Source organism: Notolabrus celidotus, chromosome 2, assembly GCF_009762535.1.
Source record: "Notolabrus celidotus isolate fNotCel1 chromosome 2, fNotCel1.pri, whole genome shotgun sequence".
Lineage (NCBI taxonomy): Eukaryota > Metazoa > Chordata > Actinopteri > Labriformes > Labridae > Notolabrus > Notolabrus celidotus.
In genome coordinates, this window is record NC_048273.1 from 35,117,202 (window position 1) to 35,139,018 (window position 21,817).

Consider the following 21,817-nt stretch of genomic DNA (forward strand, 5'->3'; position numbering starts at 1 on the left):
TTATATTAAATATCCAATTAAATACCTTCACTCATAAAATTAAAAAGGAAGGGCATGATGTAGTGTTTTAATGATACTGATTAGGGATGTTGCTGAACATCATAGCTGTCTTTTTCCAAATTAGACATGTATTTCTTATGAATGGTCCATCTGACACACCTTTGCTGAGGAGAGAAAGACACTACTCTGTTCACCCCGTCCTCTCTGGCCACTAAGAAAGAAAGGCAGATTAATTAACAGACCTTTGCAGCCAATGAAGACAGGTGGCAATAATCCTGACGAGAGACAGATCTGAAGCCTCTCATACAAAACCAATTTCACCCACACTCCATTTTTCAAAAGCTCATCAGGGTGAGGAACGACAGAGTTGAACCCATGTGGCTGCAGAATTTGTTTCTCTCTGATTGCCTTGTCAGGATATCTTATCCGATGGCAGATGACCAAAACCCCACCCTTCACAGACAAACCCTCGCTTTTTCTCCCTCTGACACACAAACTGTTTCACACAATGCATTCTCTGTCTCCCCCAATCACACACACTCATGCACATCCTCTTCAACACTTCCTCACGAGGACGAACACAGCCACAAATGACCATTTGCCAAGTTTTTGTTGGTTTGCCAGTTAGGATTTCCATTGTCACACAGACAAAAGTCCAGTTTACTATGATTACAGGGGCAGATTCAGCAGTTGAAATTTACACTGGGGGGGACTTTCCATTTTAATGGTCAAACTTCAATTGTTCGCAGGTAAATGAGCCTATCAAGCTCATGTTCTCTCACCGGGCTTTTGGTCTTTCTGCACTAGTTTTAAAGGAGAAAGTTCCAGATATGCTAATAATGGCTACAAACAAGAGGCAGTGCTACAGACAAAGGAGAAAAAGTCCCTGTGCTCACCAGTAGGTGATCTCCAGAAGCCAATGCTATGCAGATATTCCTTGTCCACTTCTGGTTGTAAGTTAAAGCTGTTTGTTGCCTAATCACAGCACACTTAAGAAAATGGTCAATATTGTAAAATTGGTGGTAGATTTCAGAGAAATTAGCCCCTTACAGGCACACACTCTCATACATAAAATAGGCCACCTACATGTATAGGAGTAACCAGCAAAGAGATGTTTTTTTAGTATATTTCAACATGGTTAGGTATGAACAATATTGGGTTTTAGCCAATGTCCAATACGCTGCTATATTTGAAATCATGCTGCTGTCTGTTTCCGACATTTCAAAATACTTCCTTACAGGCATGTTGAAGCTAGGGATGGGCAATCATTTTTGAATATTAGTTTACTTTGTTCAAATATTTTCTCATTTTAAAAGTACAATTTTCATCGTTTTAACCGCTGCATGGTTGTAATATGGTATTCCCACCAGACGGTCTCTACAGAGTGTCTTAAAGCTGTTTCCTAACCGCTTCAGAGAACGCTAACTGCATTAAATATCAGAAAGAAAAAACCTTCGCGAGCATAAGTTCAAACATAGCCTAGTTTGAACGTAATTTCTCATTTAGGATGGTTCTCCCAGATATATTACACCAGCAACGCGATATCCGCGAAGATTACATCCTTTAAAAAATATGATGACCAAGATTTGCGTTCTTCAGTATTAACATGTGTTGTAGCTGATCATTTTACCACTTGATGTCACTGTTATTATAGACACTGCAGATTAAGGATTTAGGCTATAGTTATCACCTTACTTTAGTTTGTTAGTCAGTTCTGAGACGATTAGGCACGAAAGATAACAATACATCAAAATTGGTGCTTTCCTCTAAATGACTGCTGAAAGTGTAAACGTCATATCTGAGACAATGTTGTTGTTAGTTTGGACGTTACGGTTTACTAGTTAAGATGAACCTTTACGTCTCCGTGGTGAAACCAAACAATGACACAACTTAAGTTACAAACTAACTAGTTTCAACGTCTGGTTTAGTGAGGACTTTACATCCACAACTTTGGACACAACTTATGCACAGCTGGTGCAACAGGCTGCAAGTCCTTAAAAAAGAAGAGTTTGAATCCCATCCCTGGTTACAATACCGCAACCCCTCTGTAGAGTACCCCATTTTATATGTAGTTATTCTTGAATTAGCTGGCATAGTTTTTTTGCTTTATTTCATCAAACAAAGCCCTAAAAGAAAAAGTACAAGCAAAGTAAACACAAGGAGCTGCAGCACAATCTGAATTGTATCATGAAGCGTATTGATTCTGAGTATTTATCTTCGTTTTATTGTCTTCAGTACAATGAGGTTATTTATACCAACAGAATGGACCCCACTTGGTTTGCAGCATTACAATCAACAGCACATTATGATAATGATACTATACACAGGTAATTAGTACACAATAATGTGCTGCACTTGCATTAATGTGATTGTGCTTGTCTGCTGTAGAGGTATGCATATGTAAGAGTCTTTCCTTTCACTCCTACCAACCCTCATCAAGGCAGCCTCAGTGGTCGATGATGGGATCCACCCTGACCGTCCAAACACTACTCCCCCTGGAACATTAATTTCAAAGCAGTCCCATGAGTAAATCACAGAGAGAAAGCTCACTGGGCAAGAGAAGTAGGGAGTGCAAACCACACTTCTGCTGTAAAAAAAAAAGAAAAAAAAGTACCCCTCTTCCAAGGGAGAAAGTATTATGGCAAATTAATTTCCAAGAGATTAATGTACAAGGTAAATATTTTAGTAGAGTACTTATCTTCTAAAAAGTCAGAGGAAGCACACCTCCTAACTCCCTTCCCCCTGCCTCGCTTTCCCAGTGTGTGTGGAAACAGCTTAGATGCATAAGGAGTCTAATGAGACAAGAGATTCCAAGCTGCCTGATGGCTCTCATCAATCACCTTTCTCCTTTGGAGGTGTGATGCCGGCCGGGGGGAGGGGGCCACAGAGGGTTGGGTGGGAGGAAAAGCATCAGGCTTTTAATCTCAATAAGTTAATAGACTTTCTGGTCTGGTCTGGTCCTGCTAAGTAGAACTTCATCCCTGTTGTTAGCAAACAAGCAGCATGTACACAGGAGGCTGTGGCAGAAGCTGCTTGGCATTTCCACAATACACACTTTATTTATACGCAACTGAAATTAGATAATCTTACTAAAGTTGGTACGCTGATAACAACCAGTGAAATGTTACTAAGTACTGAGTTTAGGAAAACATATGACGATCTCTTCCTCAGCAAATGCAAATCATATACGTCTAATTATTTCAGCTGCAGTTCTCTCTTATGTCAGATGTTCATGATTCCTCATCTAGCTGAAAGCATAGAGTATAATTTTCTTTTCTTTTCTTTTGCAGTTTTCTCCACCCTCAGCATATAATTAGAAAATCTTACACTGAAACTTTTGCATAGGTGTTGGGTAATATATCATAGACTGTTACCATCACTTTAAGGGCAGGTCAAGCAATGCTGATCATGACTTTAAGAGATAATATTGTATTAGTGCCTTTGTCCTCTTTGCTGTACCACTGTGACAGTCCTGCTTAATGAATTATCTCCATGCTGGACCATACCTCTGAAGGAAGAGGGGGGTAATGTGGAAAATATGTAGAAAATGTATTTGGGTTGACTGTCCGGCTATTAATAATGATTGTGTTTGGATAAATAGTGCCCTACTTTCAGAATCTGTGGATCTAAATATTCCCAATAGGCTGCTTCCCCTCTTGTATTGATTGATTGGTTTTGTGTTTAAAGGTCATAGTCATAAAACATCAGGATGTAATTAACACGCTGTGATTTTTAACCAGTGGTTAATGTATTTTGTGCTGACTTTATAAGTTATAGCTTGCTTCCCGGTCGAGTGTTTGGATTGCCAAGTGTTATTTGACTTTAAGATTAGGTGCAGAGGAAATGTAATTTCTGTTGAGACCAAAAAGGGGCAGATAGGTCTGCCAGGCCTGTGATACATGTCCCTATACAGTGTGTCTTTAATCATGGTCCTTTCAAGGTATAGATGGACTACTATGAGTCTCTTTCCTCAGAGCGACTTGCCTCCAAAATACTAAAAACCTGCTTATATTTCATGCAGTCCCATTAGAACATGATAGATGTGATGGTTTCCTGATGGCTACTTTAATCAGTTTCTGCAGGGACTGGCTGAAGAAATACAATGAAAGTGCTTGAAACCCAATACAAACTGGTCTGGCCTTGATATGAAAATCAAAAGCTTAAATCTCACTGATGGATGGGACACCAACAGCTTTATTCAAATGTGCCTTTTCAGGACTGTCACCAAATGTGTTCAATTGCTTTTAGTTCCCCAGAACTGAAGTACTGACCATGGTAATTAGCACAATCTTAATAGCTTGTGCCCTAAGCTTCCACTGCAAAGTCACAAAAGAAAACTGTTGCTACCTTGGGATTTGAGTTGATACTTTCCAGAAGATTAAAAACAAGTGTTTTGTTTTGTCTGAATATCTGAGATTAATTTGGCCCAAACTGTAAAAAAAACAACATCTCAATTTATTTTCTCTTCATCCCAAATGACCTTTATGTAAGAAGAGGGAAATACTATGCATCCATAAATCCAATATATGCTTTGATTTTTAAATGATGGATTTAATAATTAATTTGACAGAAATCTTATTTCTTATCTGATCTTTTTTCAAATTAATTACACTTTTTCTAGACTCATAAAAGAAGAGTCTCTGTTACTGACTAGCATTGGTATAATGGATTCAACACAAGCATCACAGAGATGTAAACTCTTGGTTTTAAAATCTACACCAATTCAGAACGACTTAGACCTGCAGTATTTCTTATAGCCAGCAATAGGAGACTGATTGCTGAAATAAATTTAGATTGTTCTCAAGTCTACTAGAAAATGAGGCCACTTCTCAGATGCTAACACTATTCCTGATGAGTATTTGGTCTCAATCACTAGCTTCAAGTTTGCCTCAATTATGTTAATTTTGCATATGATGGTCCCGTATAGAGGAAATATGGACATCGAAGCAAAAAGGCTTTTGGATGTAGCTGTTTGTGTTGTGTTTTGAGACTAACTACCACGGCAACCTGAAAACCTTGATAGAGGATAAACAAACCAATTCCAGCATCTTATCAAAATATTTTCTCTTCTTCTAACCAAACAACATGGCCATGGGTGAAGTAGTCAGAACTTGAGGCTTTAAAATGTAGTCCAAAAAATGGCAGCATCAAGGTGGTTTTCCTCTACTTATCTATGCTCCAACCCATTTTATGAAGATTGAATGAAACATGACATTAAATCAGGATTTACAAATTACTCTGCTGTTACATTTACCCAACATTCTTTGGTATGCATTCATAAACAGACTGTCTAATCTGAAAACAACAAAGGTGTTTAGTTTTTCTTTGGCAGCAGCACTGTTCTACCTTGAGAAGGAGAAATCACCACAAAAGAACCTCATATCAGTGGAAACCACAACCCAGTAATTTAATCAGAGCGACTAAAATCAAAAGAGGCAAAAGTTCAGAATCTGAATGCAATGAAATGTATCAGTTCCTTAGAACCTCCTGACATAGCTCACTTGTGGAGGAGCAAGCCCAGACAGAAAGGCCTGAGTAATGAAGATGGATGCATTCTGTTATCAGGCAGCCACTTACTGGGGCCTGATGTAACCTTAAACATTGAGGATAGCTCAGTTGCACAAAGAATCTAATTAATGAATAGCAGCCATGAAAGAGGACAAGGCAAGTGTGCATTTGCAGATGAATTCCAGACACTAATCAAACGCTGTTCGAGTGGTTTGGTTCGTCTCCAGAGCAAGGCGATATTTGGCAAGGATTTAAGGTTGTGTTTGCATGCTGGCATGTTGATTGCACGCTGGTTAAGGGTTTTTATGTAGGTGCCTGTGTGAGTATTTATGTTGTTTTTTTCTGTTGAATAGTTTAAGTGTTTTATTCCGTTTTTGAAGTGTGAAGCCAGGGTTGAAAAAAGGTCTGGGGGTATAGAGCAGGTGTGAGGTTGAATTTATTCCAACCAAAGAGGTTTGTTTACTATTCATTACTTTGACTTACAATCACTAGATTTTCCCCTAATGCTGCCTTTTGTTTGAAGTTAAAAACACGCTGTACAGTTTTGTGGCATTGGGAGAAAGTCACTGTGATATAAACCACCATGATATACATAATTACAAGAACAAGTGATGGACCGTGTTTGTTGGTGCTGCAGCCTGAATTAGAAAGTTAGACATGAGGGTTTGACTAACAGCATAAGCTATCATAATTATACGCTAAAGTTCAGGAAAAGCACAGTTCTTAAAGCTGGGGTTGGTAATCAGATTTAGATCCACTTTTTGTTATACTGGTTAAAATGATCTTTATGTCCTGATGGTAATCAATACATAATGTGTTCTTAAAAAAGAGTGAAGAAAAGCTGCTATCTACAGCCAGAGTAAACCTGGGAAAACACTAACCAATCAGCCTTTTTTGGGTGCCAAAATTTTAAACCATTCAAATCCTGTCCTGCCGTTCTGCCCGCCTCCTGCGCGTACACTTCCCCGGCGTGTACTCCGAGTCTCCGTTCCCTGCCGCTGCTTCCCCTGACTCTACTGACTGCCCCTCTCGCTCGACCTCGGGCCTGTCCCCTCTGACCCGATGAGGTGCTTTGCTCAGGACTGTAGTCCAGATCAGAGTCTAAAAAGCTCTCACCACAGGGGCTCTGCGAAGCAGAAGAATAAATGACATTTACTAAGTCCTACAGAAATGTAGATGTATTGTAGCGTCCGTCCGGACGCTGTAGGGATGACGAGCCGATTCGTGAACACGTTGAGTTTTAATAACCGGTCACTGTCGGCAGTGACCACGTCAACCAACAAAACAACAATCAATGTTTGAATGAATGAAGAACTTCTCCTCTTGTCTCTCCTCTCTCCAGCTCACACACTCTACACCTCTCCTGATGCCTTCACTGACTGTCAACACTGTAGGAATTAAGAGCATCTACACTGAACACGTTTAACAAACAGTAGAGTTGTTACAGTATTATATATGTTATAACTTTTCTCCTGATATCGTGTCACCAGTACAACTGGATAATGCTAGCATGACAGTTGTGAGTACTAACAGCAGCCATGTTTGTTTGTGTTTTTAACTTTCACTATGAGAATGTTTTGGTGAGGACCAGTTTTGAATCAGTCACCATCATATGGTCGCAAGTCAGCGGCGCTCGTGCATGTGAGCGGGGGGGCGTCGTTTTGGAGGAGCTCTGAGGGAGGAGGGGAGGGGTTAGACGGAGTCATGAGGAAAAGCTCCATTCAAATTCATGCTAGTTTTCCGAGACTGCCAACCCCAGCTTTAAGTCCTGTATTTAAACAATTATTGTATACAGCACAGAAAAGCATGGGTATTCCTTAAACTGGAACATTGAACAGACAGTTTCATTGCAACTACCACTGACTATACTTCAAGATGAGCAACACATCTTTACCTCCTTTGTACAAAAGTGAAGCTAACATCTTCTGCTGGTGACGTCATTTGGCAGCCAAACACCCTTTTCATATTCCCCGTTCAAGGCACGATATTTACGCACCATAACGTCTCACTTTTGATATAAGTCAGATGTGTGTCAGTTTTGCTGTGCCAGCGTTGGAGTTGGTAACAGAGGGCAGATAGTAATGCAGCGAGCTGGCGGAGCAGGCCGGGAAGAAGTATATATATACACTTCCAGTAAAAAGTTTGGAAACACCTTCTCATTCAAAGTTTTTTATTTATTTCAATTATTTTCAACATTGTAGAAAAGTACTGAAGACATCAAACTATGAAATTACACAAGGAAATTATTGAATGAACAAAAAAGTGTTAAACAAAGTAGAATATGTTTCATATTTTAGATTCTGTAAAGTAGCCCCCTTTTTCCTTCATAACAGCTTTGCACACTCTTGGTATTCTCTCAGTCTGCTTCATGAAGTGGTCTCCTGGAATGGCTTCTAATTAACATGAGCCGTCATATCATGAGATTATGGTAAAACCAGATTATTTCATAGTTTTGATGTCTTCAGTATTAATCTACAGTGTTGAAAATAATTGAAATAAATAAAAACCATTGAAAGACACGGTGTGTCCAAACTTTTGACTGGTACTGTATGTATGTGTGTGAAGCTCCTGATACGTGTTGAGCTGTCCTGCTTCCACAGCTCTGTAACACAATGTGAGTTTGATCAATCGATCAATTTAAAAATACTACGGCATTATGATGGGAGAGATATGTCACCAGGCTGTCGCTAACTCTCAGAGGGTGATTGGACAAATGCTCTTTCTGTTACATTCATTACTAGCCAATCAGAGCAACCAAACATATGACGTAGTAAGCTTGTTGCTTACATGTCAACTAAACCTGTAGCTACTGCTTCATACTACTAACGATGCTGATTGGTCCGGTCATTCTGAGACAGACACCCACAGTTATGAAAAATTGTATGTCTCCTCTGTGGGTTATGTTTTCTTTCTGCTACTTTGGTAAGCAGCAACCTCCAGTCTCAAAATTTGAAGCCCATGCAGAAGTGTTATAAATTGCAATTCATTGAGAATCCGCTTGAGTCTGGCTGCAGAAACACCGGAAACCACATACACACTCATTCAAAGAAGACGATCTTTGCAGTATTAATAAACATGTTTACAGCCTGGTTAAAAAAAAAACGGCTTGGCTCTACGTAGCTAATTTCTCTATCAGCACACATTGTATGGGGGGGGGGGGGGGGGGGGGGGGGTGATTTTTTTTTGTAATGTAACGGTTCATAAGATATTAGGATTACGAGTTTTGCCCAAACATGACAGAACATGACTGACTTGGATCCCAGACAGGATTGTTGGCTAGGAGGCTCAAACCCCGCCTCTTTACATCACACTATGCCTGGTTGAGTTCTGCATTTCCAATGTGGCTGCTACTGGCTTCAAAACAGTGCTCAGGAACAGATGGGTGACATCACAGATACCCCATCCATTATTTATACAGTCTATTGGTAGGATATGCTGCAGAAGCTATATTTGTAAACAGATCTGTCGATCTTCTAGTACCAAATAACTAATCAAAAATAAAATGATCTTGAATGAACAGTGGCACAAAACAGCGTGATAAGAACCAACTATTCTGACAACAAGGATATTTATTAATAAACGTATTAGACATGTATTTGAATTTTAAAGTTTGACTCGTGCTATCTGTTGACGTGGAGGAGGCAGGTTTTTTAAAGTATCCTGCAGCCTGTCAGCAGGGGGAGCTCCAAATGTTTTGTCTTCTCTTTGAGGGGACTGTTTACTTACAGCTGCTTACTTTGCCAAACACTCTTCATCCCCTGTGTTGCTTTATTATTTATGAATGATTAATTAGACTTCTCCTCTCTCCTCCTCTTGTCCAGTACCAGCTCCAGAGGATCTCTCCGTGGCGGTTGGTGAGCTTCCAGTGGCAGACGTGGCTCGTGCTCATCACTGCGTTGCTTCTGCTGTGCCTGGTCCCTTATGTTGTTTACCGCATGATGACTGCCTTCACCAACCCTCCTCCTCCCATTACCTTTAAAGTGGCAGCAGCCTCTTTTGGTCTGCTGACAGAGATCCTGCTGATCAAGTGAGTACTTTATTTTGTTTTTTGACCCTTTTTCTCAGTTCCTAGTTTTAAAGTGTCCTTGGTGTGAACTCTGTAAAACAGTGCCAACACAAAGAGAACACTAAAGATTAAGATAAGATAAATCAGTTCTCATCAGCTAAAGAAAAACTATAATTTCATTTTTTATGAGTTTCAAAACAAGGAGTGTCATCAAAATAATCATCTTTGAAAACATGCCCCTGACCCCTCCACCTCCACCTCTCTTGTTTTCACTTAGTCTCATTTCCCATTTTGATATTGCTAATTGGAATGATGCCTGCGGTACTGTAAACCATTAGTAAATGAACAGTCTGTTTTTATCAACATCTAGCTTGTAAATAATGCATTAGATGGCTGGCATAAACAATATCTACTCTGTGATTAAAAAGCAACATATGGCGGATACTGTAATCAGATTACAAATACAGGTTATGTAATCTGTAATTGCCTAAAGTAGTAACTCAAATCAGGCTGCAATTCTGTAAAAAAAAAAACTTTTGGATCACTTAGACTCGAAATAAAAAACAGTGAAAGTGACTTTAACGAACAAAACTCTGGGATTTGGACAAACACCCTTGCTCTATAAAACTCATTATAAAATATGGTAGAAGTAGCCGTGATGTAACCCTCCAATCACTCCAAACAGCTTTTCGTGCCAGTAGCTAAATTAAAACTTTGTGTTCTACATGCGCCCTTCCTCCAGTATTTGTCTAACGTCAAATAAGAGAGGCTGTTTGTAATTAACTGAACAAGGCTCGTAACTTTTCCCCCATTAACTGCTGTTGCAAGGAATGCAGCTAGTGAACTGGTAATTAATAAATATGGTTGCACTGGTAATGTGCTTCTGCATCATTATGTTGTTGAAGCCCTACTCCACACTAGTAATGAGCTGTAATTTTATGACAGGAAATTGGTTTGTTTACAACACATTCAGCTGCTTCAGATGGGTGACATTCTTGGCAGATCTGGGCTGGAGGTATTTGTTCATTGTTATGAGCTGAAAGATGTTCAAACGTGTCGTCATGCTAACAGTTAAAACACTAATGCTTTGTTAATGCACTTTCAAAATAACTCATATGTATTAATGTTCTTTTAAATCCTTGAGACCTAAGTCATAAATAAGAACAGTAAGAACACTGTATGGTTGTTGGCTTCATGGTGGACTGAACAAACAGTCCTTACATGCTAGAAATATAAACAAAGGCAGCTATCTCAAATGATTTACTGACATAAAAACAACATCACCTTTAGACATTGACTTACTTTAATACATTGAAGTATCAAGTCATATTGATGATTAAAAAGAGAGATATGTCAAAAATAACTATTCTAGTTGTTCCGTCCTAGCATGGAGGAAAAATGGCATGCAGTCAGTGACATCTTTTAAATCTCTCCTTAAAACTCATTTTTTAAGACTTGCTTTTATGTGACTATCCTTCTAACCGCTATTACTTCTATTTTATTATTATTATTAGCTTTTATCCAACTAATTAATTGTTTTAAATTTTATAGGATTATTTATTGTTTTATTGTTCCTAATTTATCCTTTTCACTTTTTCTAATTTCCGTCCCCTCATTCTGAAAACATCTTTTATTGTCCTTTTAATGCTTTTATTTAGGCTATTTATCCATTTTCATTTATTTATTCTTATTTATTTATTTCATTAATTTATCCTTGAAAAACCTCTTAAACAATGATTTATTGGTCTATTTTCAAACCACTTCATTCTGTTGAATTTACGTGGGTTCTTTTTAACCTCACGTTGTATTCTGTTTTACATTGTTAAAATTCCTCCTCTCTGTCTGTCTAAAGGTTTACTTTGTTATTCCATACCATGCTTTGTTTGTCAAAGCACTTTCCTGTGTATAGTGCCATAAGAGCGACCATCAGGGCCACATCTGGCACTTCACAAACTCTCAACAGAAAGTCTAGCATGTTTAATTTTCTCTTTTCCTTTGTCAGATCAGTACTACTATTACTCGTCTATCTCTCTCTTTTATTCTCCCCTATCCCTCTTTTCAACCCCAACTCGGTCGAGGCAGATGTGTGTCTAACATGAGTCTGGTTCTGCTCGAGGTTTCTGACTGTTAAAATGAAGTTTGTCCTTGACACTGTAACTTGCTAAATACTGCAAGGTGCAATGCTCATGGTGGATTAAAATGAGATAAGACTGAGTCTTACTCTGTCTTGGTGTTGGGTCTCTGTAAATCATTTAACATAGAGTGGTCTAGACTTGCTTTGTGTGTAAAAACGTCATGAGATAACGTTTGTTGTGATTTGGCACTATACAAATAGAGATTGATTGATTGATTGATTGATTGATTGATTGATTGACTGATTGATTGATTGATTGATTGATTGATTGATTGATTGATCAGCGAAGAAGAAAACATCCTTGCCTTCATGACATGTGGAGAGACTATCAGAGAGATGTCATTAGCTTGTCTAAACCCTGAGGTATTGTGATAACCAGGTGAGCAATGCTGGAATGGCTGTTTAAGTTTGATGCGTTATAGCTGGATTCATCTCAGAAGCCTAAAAGAAGATAATAACATTTAATTAATAGTTTTAATTTCCACTTTTGGCCTATTACAATGAATAAGCCTCCAATTCAGTTTGATTGAAGTCTGTATACATTATTGGTGTATGAAACTCCATAGGCTGGGCGTATATGTTTGTGTGTTTGAAATAGTAAAACAATTGAAAAAAATTGACTTATTTGATCTCCTGTCTGAAGGCCCTGTTGTTGTCCTAAACCTCATACAATGTATTATTCAAATAGAAATGTATTGTCCTGAATTTATTAATTTATTATAACCTTTTCCAGGGCAACTTTGTTAAATTGACTTAAATACAATATCCATATTTTTTTTTTTACGGTCATTGCAATGAAATACAAATAATAACTGAACATTTGGAATTACTGCTCTTGCTTTTTATATACGTTTTTTTTTCTGTTTTAAATGTTGAACATGACCTTTAACATCCAAGGTGTCCCACAGCTGTAATCAGGTTTTCTGCCCACTGATGCTAACATTGTAGCTGGTACAATAGGGAGGGTGGTGGGCGCCCTTATTAGCATTGTTGGGCCTTGCGGACCCATGCCCCATGGTGCTTGTGCTGCCTGGGATGTGCCAGCCTCCTGCTGCCCCCTGTCAGGGTGCATCTCAGTCACCCTTTAGCCTTAGGGAGGAAGTCCTTATAAGGAGCGACCCCCAAGTCTCTCGCCCACCACACAGGCTTGTTGTGTTTGCAACAGGGATGAGACGAAGATGAATGAGTGTTTCAGAATTCAACAGCTCAGAAGGCTCTTTCATTGTGTTGGATCCATGTTGTGTTCTCACATGTTCATTTGCACCAGCTCTTAAAATGGCAACTTGTAATAATGCCAGTTTATTGGCAGGGGGGCCGAAGCATTTTGCTACCCGCCTCTGTTACCTGTAGTCAGTTGCTATGGCGACAACACTTCAAACACAAGTTTAGTTTGCAACAAAGCAATTAAAAAGTTTTTGTTTTATAGTTCTGATGAAATGTGTTGGCTGAGAAAGAATCTTTTCAGCATAATGAGAAGTTATGTTCTTGTATTTAATTAGTGCAATGCTTTTATCTTTTCCTCTGTTCCTCTAAAGGATAAAGTTAACGATAATCTACACTTCTCTTATTGTTGAACAAACTTATGAAAACTCATACATTCAACTGTTTTCCTAGAAGGCAAAACCACATTGTTCCTCAGTGCATTACAGCGCCCTAATACATGCCCTTACTTCATCTGCAGCTGAAAATCGTCCCTATCAGAAGCCCTAATTCCCCCTCAGTACAGAAATCAGAACCAGAATCAGAAATACTTTATTTATCCCAGGGGGTCATTACAGTTGCTCTATACACAATAAGTTATACAAATACAATAATGAGCTATGTAGAAAATAAATACATGGTTGAAGTCCCCGGAGTTCAGGAAGAGGGCACTCTGGCGGTCTGTCTGGAGTCTGGCTATGGCAGCGTTGAGAACGTTGTACGCCGTAGTCAGGTTGGCAGAGGGGGGATGTAAACAGCTACCAGTATGACATGTGAGATCTCCCTGTGCAGATAATATGGTCGGAGGCCCACAGCACTCTCGGTTCTATCCTGGTCTGCCCGGACAGTCTGGAAGCCGTCAATGGAGACGTTGTGGTCAGGAATATCCTGATGCAGCCACGTTTCAGTGAAGCACACCATGCTACATTCCTGAAACTCCATATAAGTATAATATATTATAATAATATACCATATAAGTTAATGACCAAGCTCTTTTAAAAGGATGACTCTCTTCTGTTTTTTTATGTAATTTTTTCTTTTCAAAACAATAGAAGTTGGAAAATGAACGGTCCTGTGTGTTTTTTCACTGGTTATGAACATAGACTGAAATTAATACTGATGCCTCTCTATGACCACTCCGCCAGAAAGACCATCAGTGACAAGATGTAATATTTCTATCTAGTTATTTCTAGAACCTGTTAGTGCTACCGAGTGTCAGATGAGGCAATTGCTCTGCAGAAACTGAGTATTTTCAATTCCCACTGCACAGATTTTTTGATGAATGATACATTTGACTGTTTAAAGACGGCAGGATGAGATTTATTTGGTGTAAACCTGTTCTTACATATGGACAGAATATCATCGGCAAAAAGATACAAGGTACCACATTATCCACAGGGGGCGCCAAATTTAACACAAACTGAAAATTCCTCACAGGAGAGTTAACCGAACTGGTTGAATGTGGGAAATAGTTTGTTCTAAGCAACTGAAAGGACTGCTTTTACCACTCCCAGATCCATTAGCTATTAGCTTTTATGATCAAAGATTTGGCTTTTTATCGATGTGGATAAAAATTCATCAAAAAGGAAAACAGATAACCGTTTGTTACAGATGTCACTGAAGTCTCACTCCATTAAAGGTGACATATCACGCTTTTTTCATCAATATATATTGGTCTAAGAGGTCCCCAAAACAGGTCTTTAAAGTTTATGCTCAAAAAAACACTTTGAAATCAGATTTTGGCATGCCTGAAAACCCCTCTTCTTCAGTCCTCCTCAGAACACTCTGTTTTCTCTCTGACCACGCCCCCTCAGGAAGTGGATGTGCCTCGGCTCTCCAGCACGTTGATCTAATGTTTACATCTTGGCTGAATATACACGGCTGCTCAGAGATCACGTTACTTCAACCCTCTGAATCTGATCCAGAATCTGATCCTGACGGAGAGGCGCCTGTTGCAGGACCTTTTCTGAAGGATTGGTCACAGATTTAGTGTTTCTTGTTGTTTTATTTATCAGTATGTAGACGTGTGTCTTGGTACACAGCTACGAACATGTAGCAATGTGGCTATGCTAACTAGCGCTAGCATTTATCCATGATAAATAAAAATCATCCACTAGATCTTCAAATCTGCAGACGTGGGGAGTAAAACTGACCTCTGCCAGAAAGCCAGCAGGACCTTTTCTGAAGGATTGGTCACAGATTCTGTGTTTCTTGTTGTTTTATTTGTCAGTATGTAGATGTGTGTCTTGCTACACAGCTACAGCTACGACATGTAGCTATGTAGCTATGCTAACTAGCGCTAGCACTTATCCATGATAAATAAAAATCATCCACAGGGGGGATTCAGTATTATTTTATACAGTCTATGGGCTGAACAAGCTCTGAGCTCTGACTCCGTGACAGACCGGATATTGTTGTTACGTAACAAAAACACGGAAGTCTGAAACGGCTCGTTTCACACACATTTACAGAAAGGTGGAGAAATCAAAACAGGGGCAGAATGGATTTTTTTCATTCTCGGGGGGTTTGTAGACATGCCAGGGACACATATTTCGGGTAGAGAACCATTAAAAAGTAAATTTTGCATAATATGTCACCTTTAATACAAAAAAAGTATGTATGTTCAGGTCAGTACAGTAAATCTGAATGCCTGTAACCACTGGTACTTAAGCGGCAACCTCCGGTCTCAAAATATGAAGCCCATGCGGAAGTGGTTCTGCCTGAGGTGTCTGCCTGTTAAAAGGAAGTTTTTCCTCACTACTGTAACTAGCTAAATACTGCGATGTGCAATCCTTATAATGGATTAAGGTGGGGTCAGACTGAGTCTTACCCTGTCTTGAAGTTGGGTCATTGTTCATAATTTGACATAGAGTGGTCTAGACCTCCTATGTTTGTAAAAGCGTCCTGAGATAACGTTTGAGGTTGAGTTCCGCATTTCCAATATGGCTGCCGCCGCCGATTGGCTTCACAACAGTGCTCAGGAACAGATGGGTGACGTCACGGATACTACGTCCATTATTTATACAGTCTATGCTGGTACCAGACACACTGATTAAGAGCACATTGCAGAAGCAGCCATTTTATTTGCATTGTCCACAAAAAATAATCACAGTGATTGATACACTGAGCAGGATGAGGCTTTCTTTAGAAAACACTACTGACACATTTACACATTTAGATCTGCAAAGTTAAGGGAGCTGCTTTGTCCAACGTGGGCAATGCAAAGGTTATCAGAATGTAGACACCCAGAATAAATAGACATTTTTACAGATTCACTTTCTACACTGTTAGGAGTGTAATATTGAACTAGTTTTAAATGGGTTTAATACAATCTAAGTTGTCCTGCCTCCATAAAGTCAACTTATCATCAGACAATAGAAGCAAGATAACAAAAGGGAGAAGCTAATGACTTTTGGTTCGAGTGCTAATGTAACAGATGACTCACTGAATTGTCTTTACAATTAACACAGAATCATTTGTTCTCCCTCCTAGCCTTGATTGAAACTTCCTTAAAGATAATCCCTCTCATTCTGATCCGAGTCTTCTGCCCTCTCACTTCCTTTTGACATTTCAGACCTCCAAAATAATCTGTTTTCATGCCCTCACCCTCGCGCTGCAGGTCTGTTATTGGACACATTCACAAAGTCACATGACATTTGTCAGGCTTGAACTGCCTTTCAGAACGCTGTCACACAATATGCGCCCTCTCCTTCCTTTACTGTCAGGGCGAGAGTTGGGGCGCTGAGACAGTGGCCTGACCACGCAGCTCTGCTCCGTGAATTTTTATATGCCACTGCCTGGAGGTTAGAAACTCTAATTATGCCGTGTTAGATTTATTAAAATAGATTATGGAAATGTTAATTAAGTCATTAATTACATTATTTAAGCAGCATTGACAGATAAGGGAGTGTGTGTGTATGTGTATGTGTGTGTGCGGGGGGGTGTCGAGCTCCCTGGGTGGTTTAAAAGGATGTGATTGGTGACAGGGGACACTGTGGAGATGGCGTCTAACCGCTAGCGCTGACATGATACAAAGTGGCCTACACTGCTCTCTCACCTCACGCTACTGTCTGCAGCAGTTTGCAGAGCTGCCTGAGGACGAATAGCTCATCGCCCTTTTGCAGATATAAGTGTACACAAGGCGACTAATATGCTTTTTTTGATGCAACAACGACACATAAGTTGACCAAATTTTGGAGAAAGAAAGAGCACATTGTTCTAAGTGTACACGTTGTGCATTCTGCTTTACATTTCCCTTGTTTGAGCATTGGGATGTAGCATTTACTGTGACATTTAAAGCAAAGGCCTCAAAGCATATTTCCAAGCTGCTCCGAAGGAAAACACAACAGCACCATTGTGAGATGAATTACCCTGGAGTTGATACTATGGACTCTCTTATCTGCTGACAGTTTAGTTACCACGAAGCACGAGAAATGTGTTTTCCAATTCTCTAAGAATTGAGCTTTTCTTTGTCCCATCAAACCTATATTAAGGGAGGGAAAATTGCTCTGATCACACTTGATAAGGAGCAAGTGATAGATGTTGTAAACAAGCAGAATGCTTCAATTCTGATCTGAGGCATTGATTTGCCTCAGAAGCCAATTACTATGTGGACTGAAGTTCTGCGTTCAGTCAGTCTGCAGAGAGGGGGATTTCTTTTCTCTTTCATGTCCACTGTGTTACTTTGTACCAAACAATTCTGAGGGGGGTTGAACTGCTCAATTAGAATATATTGCTAACTGTTACTGTTTGAAATAATGAGCAACAGTCTTGATTTCTCAGGTCCTCCATCAGGTTGCCAGGCAGCACTTGAAGGTGTCCTTCTTGATATTAATTGGCTTCTGATTGTTGGAAATTATACGGTAACAGGCTGGACAACCACCTCAGAGTCAAGCTATCATGATTAGCTCCATCAGTGACATGAAGCTGCTGATGACTAATAACTGCTGTGATAGTTAGTATGCACCTTCATGGAGAATCACATGTTAACACTTACTGTAACCCCCAACCAGACTGAAGCGTGCATATTGTTCCTGTGTGATTGAACCAAACCAGCTGAACACATGTTCAAATAAAGAGAAGCTGGAAACCCTGCTCCCTCTCATGGACCTTCATAACCACATTTATTAAGTGCTACTGATAGTGTGATGGTACTGCAAAAAAAACGGTTTAAAATGTGAGTGGAGAGTTAGTCTTTGCACCAAGTGAAGGCTCTCAGGTATCTTGAGGTCTTGTTTACAAGTCAAGGTAAAATGAATTGTATGACTGACAAGCTACTTGGTGCAGCATCAGTAGGAGTTGTACCAGACCATTGTAGTGAAGAGGGAGCTGAGATGAAGGGAAATCTTTTGTATTTACCAGTCCATCCATGTCCCAACCCTCACCTCTGGATTGTGACCAAGCGGCAACCTCCGGTCTCAAAATATGAAGCCCATGCAGAAGTGTTATAAACTGCAATTCATGGAGAATACGATTGAGGCTGGTTGCAGAAACACCAGAAACCACATACACACCAATTCAAAAAAGACGATCTTTACAGCAGAAATAAACACGTTTACAGCCTGGTTAAAAAAAAACGCTTGGCTCTATGTAGCTAATTTCTCTATCGGCACACACTGTACGAGAGGTGAATTTTTTTCTAATGCGACAGTCCAGAAGACATTAAGATTACGGGTTTTTGCCCAAATAAGGACATGACTGACTTGACTCCCGGACGGGAACACATAGCTGTTGGCTAGGAGGCTCAAACCCCGCCTCTTTACATCACACTATACCTGGTAGAGTTCCGCATTTCCAGAATGGCTGCCGCCGCCGATTGGCTTCAAAACAGTGCTCAGGAACAGATGGGTGACATCACCGATACTACGTCCATTATTCATACAGTCTATGATTGTGACCTAAAGAATGAGCTTTCAGACACCCAGTGGATGATCAAAGTATAGAGCTCTTACTCTTTCCCACCAAAAGGAGCCAGTTGAGGTGGTTCAGCTATCTTCATGAATAGGATTCCTCCTGGATTTCCCCCTTTTGAGGTTTCCAGATGGACACAACTGGACGGAGACCTCTGGGTAGACCTTGAGCTTGCTGGAGGGATTAAATATCTCACCTGCTCTGGGAATCTTCCAGGAGGAGCTGGGAAATGTTGCTGGGGGGAGGGACGATTGTTTAGCCTACTGTCACTGCGACCCAGCCGGATAAGAGGAGGAAAATGAATGAATGGTTGTTGGATCCTTCACAGTGTTGTTTTCCATTTTACTCCTAAATAATATTTCAGATTTCTTTTTTATTTTATATTTACAATATAATGTAATTTATTGTGTTGTTGTTTCTGTGACATGAGAAGCTGCACAATAATTTGTTAGGTGAACGTAATAAAATGATGGAAAGAATTCCCACCTAATTAAAATGCTTTCATTTAGGGAGACACAATTTTTGTTGAACCATCTAATTGTAAATATGTTGAGTGAACATACAGTAAAGTATTGACGTCACCATTACTCATTTGCAAAAGGTTGTTTCAACATATTTACTAGGGTAGGATCTGACTTCATTGTCTTGGGTCACAATAACTTGTATAACATGATTATGGATAGCTTTTTTTTTTCTTTTTTTCAAGTTATAGTTTTGGGCTTTTTTGCCTTTATTGACAGGACAGCTGAAGAGAGACAGGAAATGTGGGGAGTAGAGAGAGGGGGAAGACATGCAGCAAGTGGTTGAGCCCCCCAGGAGTCAAGCCAGCAACCTCTGCGATGAGGACTACAGCCTCGATACGTGGGGCGCTTAGACCGCTAGGCCACCAGCGCCCCAATTGAAGTCCCCGTAACTGCTCTTCTTTGCCAGAAGCATGCTACCTTGGCTGATGAATAGGGCCTGTCAGACATTACTGCCACCTTCTGCTCTGGAGAGGTATTGCAGATGGGATTCCTACCTAAACTAGGGGTGGAACAATTATTTTTAACAACGATTCGATTCGTATCACAATTCACGGTTGCCGATAAGATTAAAGGACGTTATTGGTTCTTTTAGAATGATATGATCCAAAATTGATTCAGTAACTTTTTAGCCAAAAATTCAGCCAGTGTGGGGCGCTGGTGGCCTAGCGGTCTAAGCACCCCACATACAGAGGCTATAGTCCTTGTCGCAGGGGTTGCCAGTTCGACTCCCAGCCGGGACCATCATAAAAGGCAACCCCCCCGCAAAAAAAAAAAAATTCAACCAGTGTGACTGTGACCAAACTTCCTCTGCACTGGCACCCTCGGCAGTACTTTCTCCTCATTTATGTCCACACTTTGCAGGGAGCAGACCCAGACTGATGAGGTGTCTGTGTTTGACCTCTTTTGTCTGGGTTTGACCTCTTTATGTTGATATTTGTGTACCTTCTTTTTAACTACAATGAAAAAGAAACACACATGGTGCTGCTGCTCAAGATTTCCAGCCTCACTTATGTTACCAGACATATTTAGGTCCCAGGTCTAAGCTGTGGTTCAAGGGTCTGGATAGACCATCAGAGACATCTACAGTATAGAGCATATACATATTTATTTTTAAAGAAACTGTATGATCTCACTTCCTTCTTGAACATTGCCTATAGAATGACAGATGGAGCATACTTGAAAATACTGACATTGACCAGACATTGGTATAATGTAACATCCCTGTCTCCTCAGAGTACATTCATGCACATATAATATACATTAGCTAATAGGTTTGTAACAAATGTAGTTTCATACAGAGTGCACAGAACACAGAGCGTTTGTTCAGTGTCAGCCCATCTTATTGAATTTCCCTCCATATGTTCTCTGTAAGGCCATTTATGTCAGGTCATTCTGATTCTTGTCAGTGTAACCTTTGGGCTTATTTCTGGATCTGTTTGACATGAAGCTCTGCGCTGAGGCAAAACAATTTACAGTGATTTACAAATGTGGATACAAACTCAACCTGCCCTTGAATCTCATCTGCTTTCTACCCTCTGCTATAATTGCTAATTGTGTAATAGAGGGTAAGTATGTATATGAGTGTAGTTGGAGGGGGCGGTTTCTCTACCTGCATATTACAAACTGTGCTGTGTCCATGGGCACTATGCTTCGCATTTTAAAGTTTGGCACTTCCATAAGAGGTTTTTTGTTTTGTTCATTTTGATGTTATTGATATTTCAGGCAACAAAAGGTGCTTGTGCAGGGTTTGTTAAAGTCATGGGTCTTGGATCCTGGTCTTGATAATATCTCAAAAGTCAACCTGAAGCAATACAAAAAAAAGAAATGATCTATTAAAATGTAACATTTTGCTTCTTTAGTGATAATAGTAATTTTATAATAATTGTATTTGTAGAGCACTTTTCGAAAACCAAGTTACAAAGAGCTTCACATGGGGAGCAAAATAAAACAGGCAGAGTATAAAATCACACAAGTCAAGATAAAGAAATAAAACAGATTTTAAAGACATAAAATTCCCCTAATTTAACTCTAAAGGAATAAGATTATTTCAGAATATAATTCTTTAGACAGTTAAAATAAAATAAAACAAAATAAAATTCAGATATAATCAGGAAAGGCTCTGCGATAAAATTATGTTTTAAGAAGAGATCTAAAAGAGCTCACTAACTCAGCAGACCTGGTCTCCTCGGGCAGATGGTCCCAAAGAGTAGGACCCCTCACTGTGAACACCCTGTCCCCTTTAGTTTTTATTTTTGTATTTGGAATGCACAATAAACCTCTGCCCGAGGATCTCAATACACGTGTCGGCTAGTAGGGTATTAAAAGGTCTGCTTTTTCACTTGTAGTAAGTCCATGTAGAGCTTTAAAAGTAATCTGTGAAATCTTAAAATCAATTCTAAAACATACAGGGAGCCAGTGCAAGGAAGCTCAAACCAGAGAGATATGGTTGTATTTTTTGGTTCTGGTTAAAACCCTGGCCTCTGAGGTCTGTACAGTTGGGAGACGATGAAGGGATTTTTTTTGTGCTGGCTGCTA

At 39.7% G+C, this 21,817-nt stretch overlaps 1 protein-coding gene across 1 annotated transcript in view; it reads left to right on the forward strand.

Moving 5' to 3' along the window:
* The window catches only part of LOC117826226, a 104,446-nt gene that overhangs the window by 80,659 nt on the left and 1,970 nt on the right, over window positions 1-21,817 (forward strand). Inside the window, exon 4 of the mRNA XM_034702154.1 lies at window positions 9,330-9,535. Within this exon, the coding sequence (XP_034558045.1) occupies window positions 9,330-9,535 (206 nt within the window). The remainder of the gene's footprint in view (window positions 1-9,329; window positions 9,536-21,817) is intronic.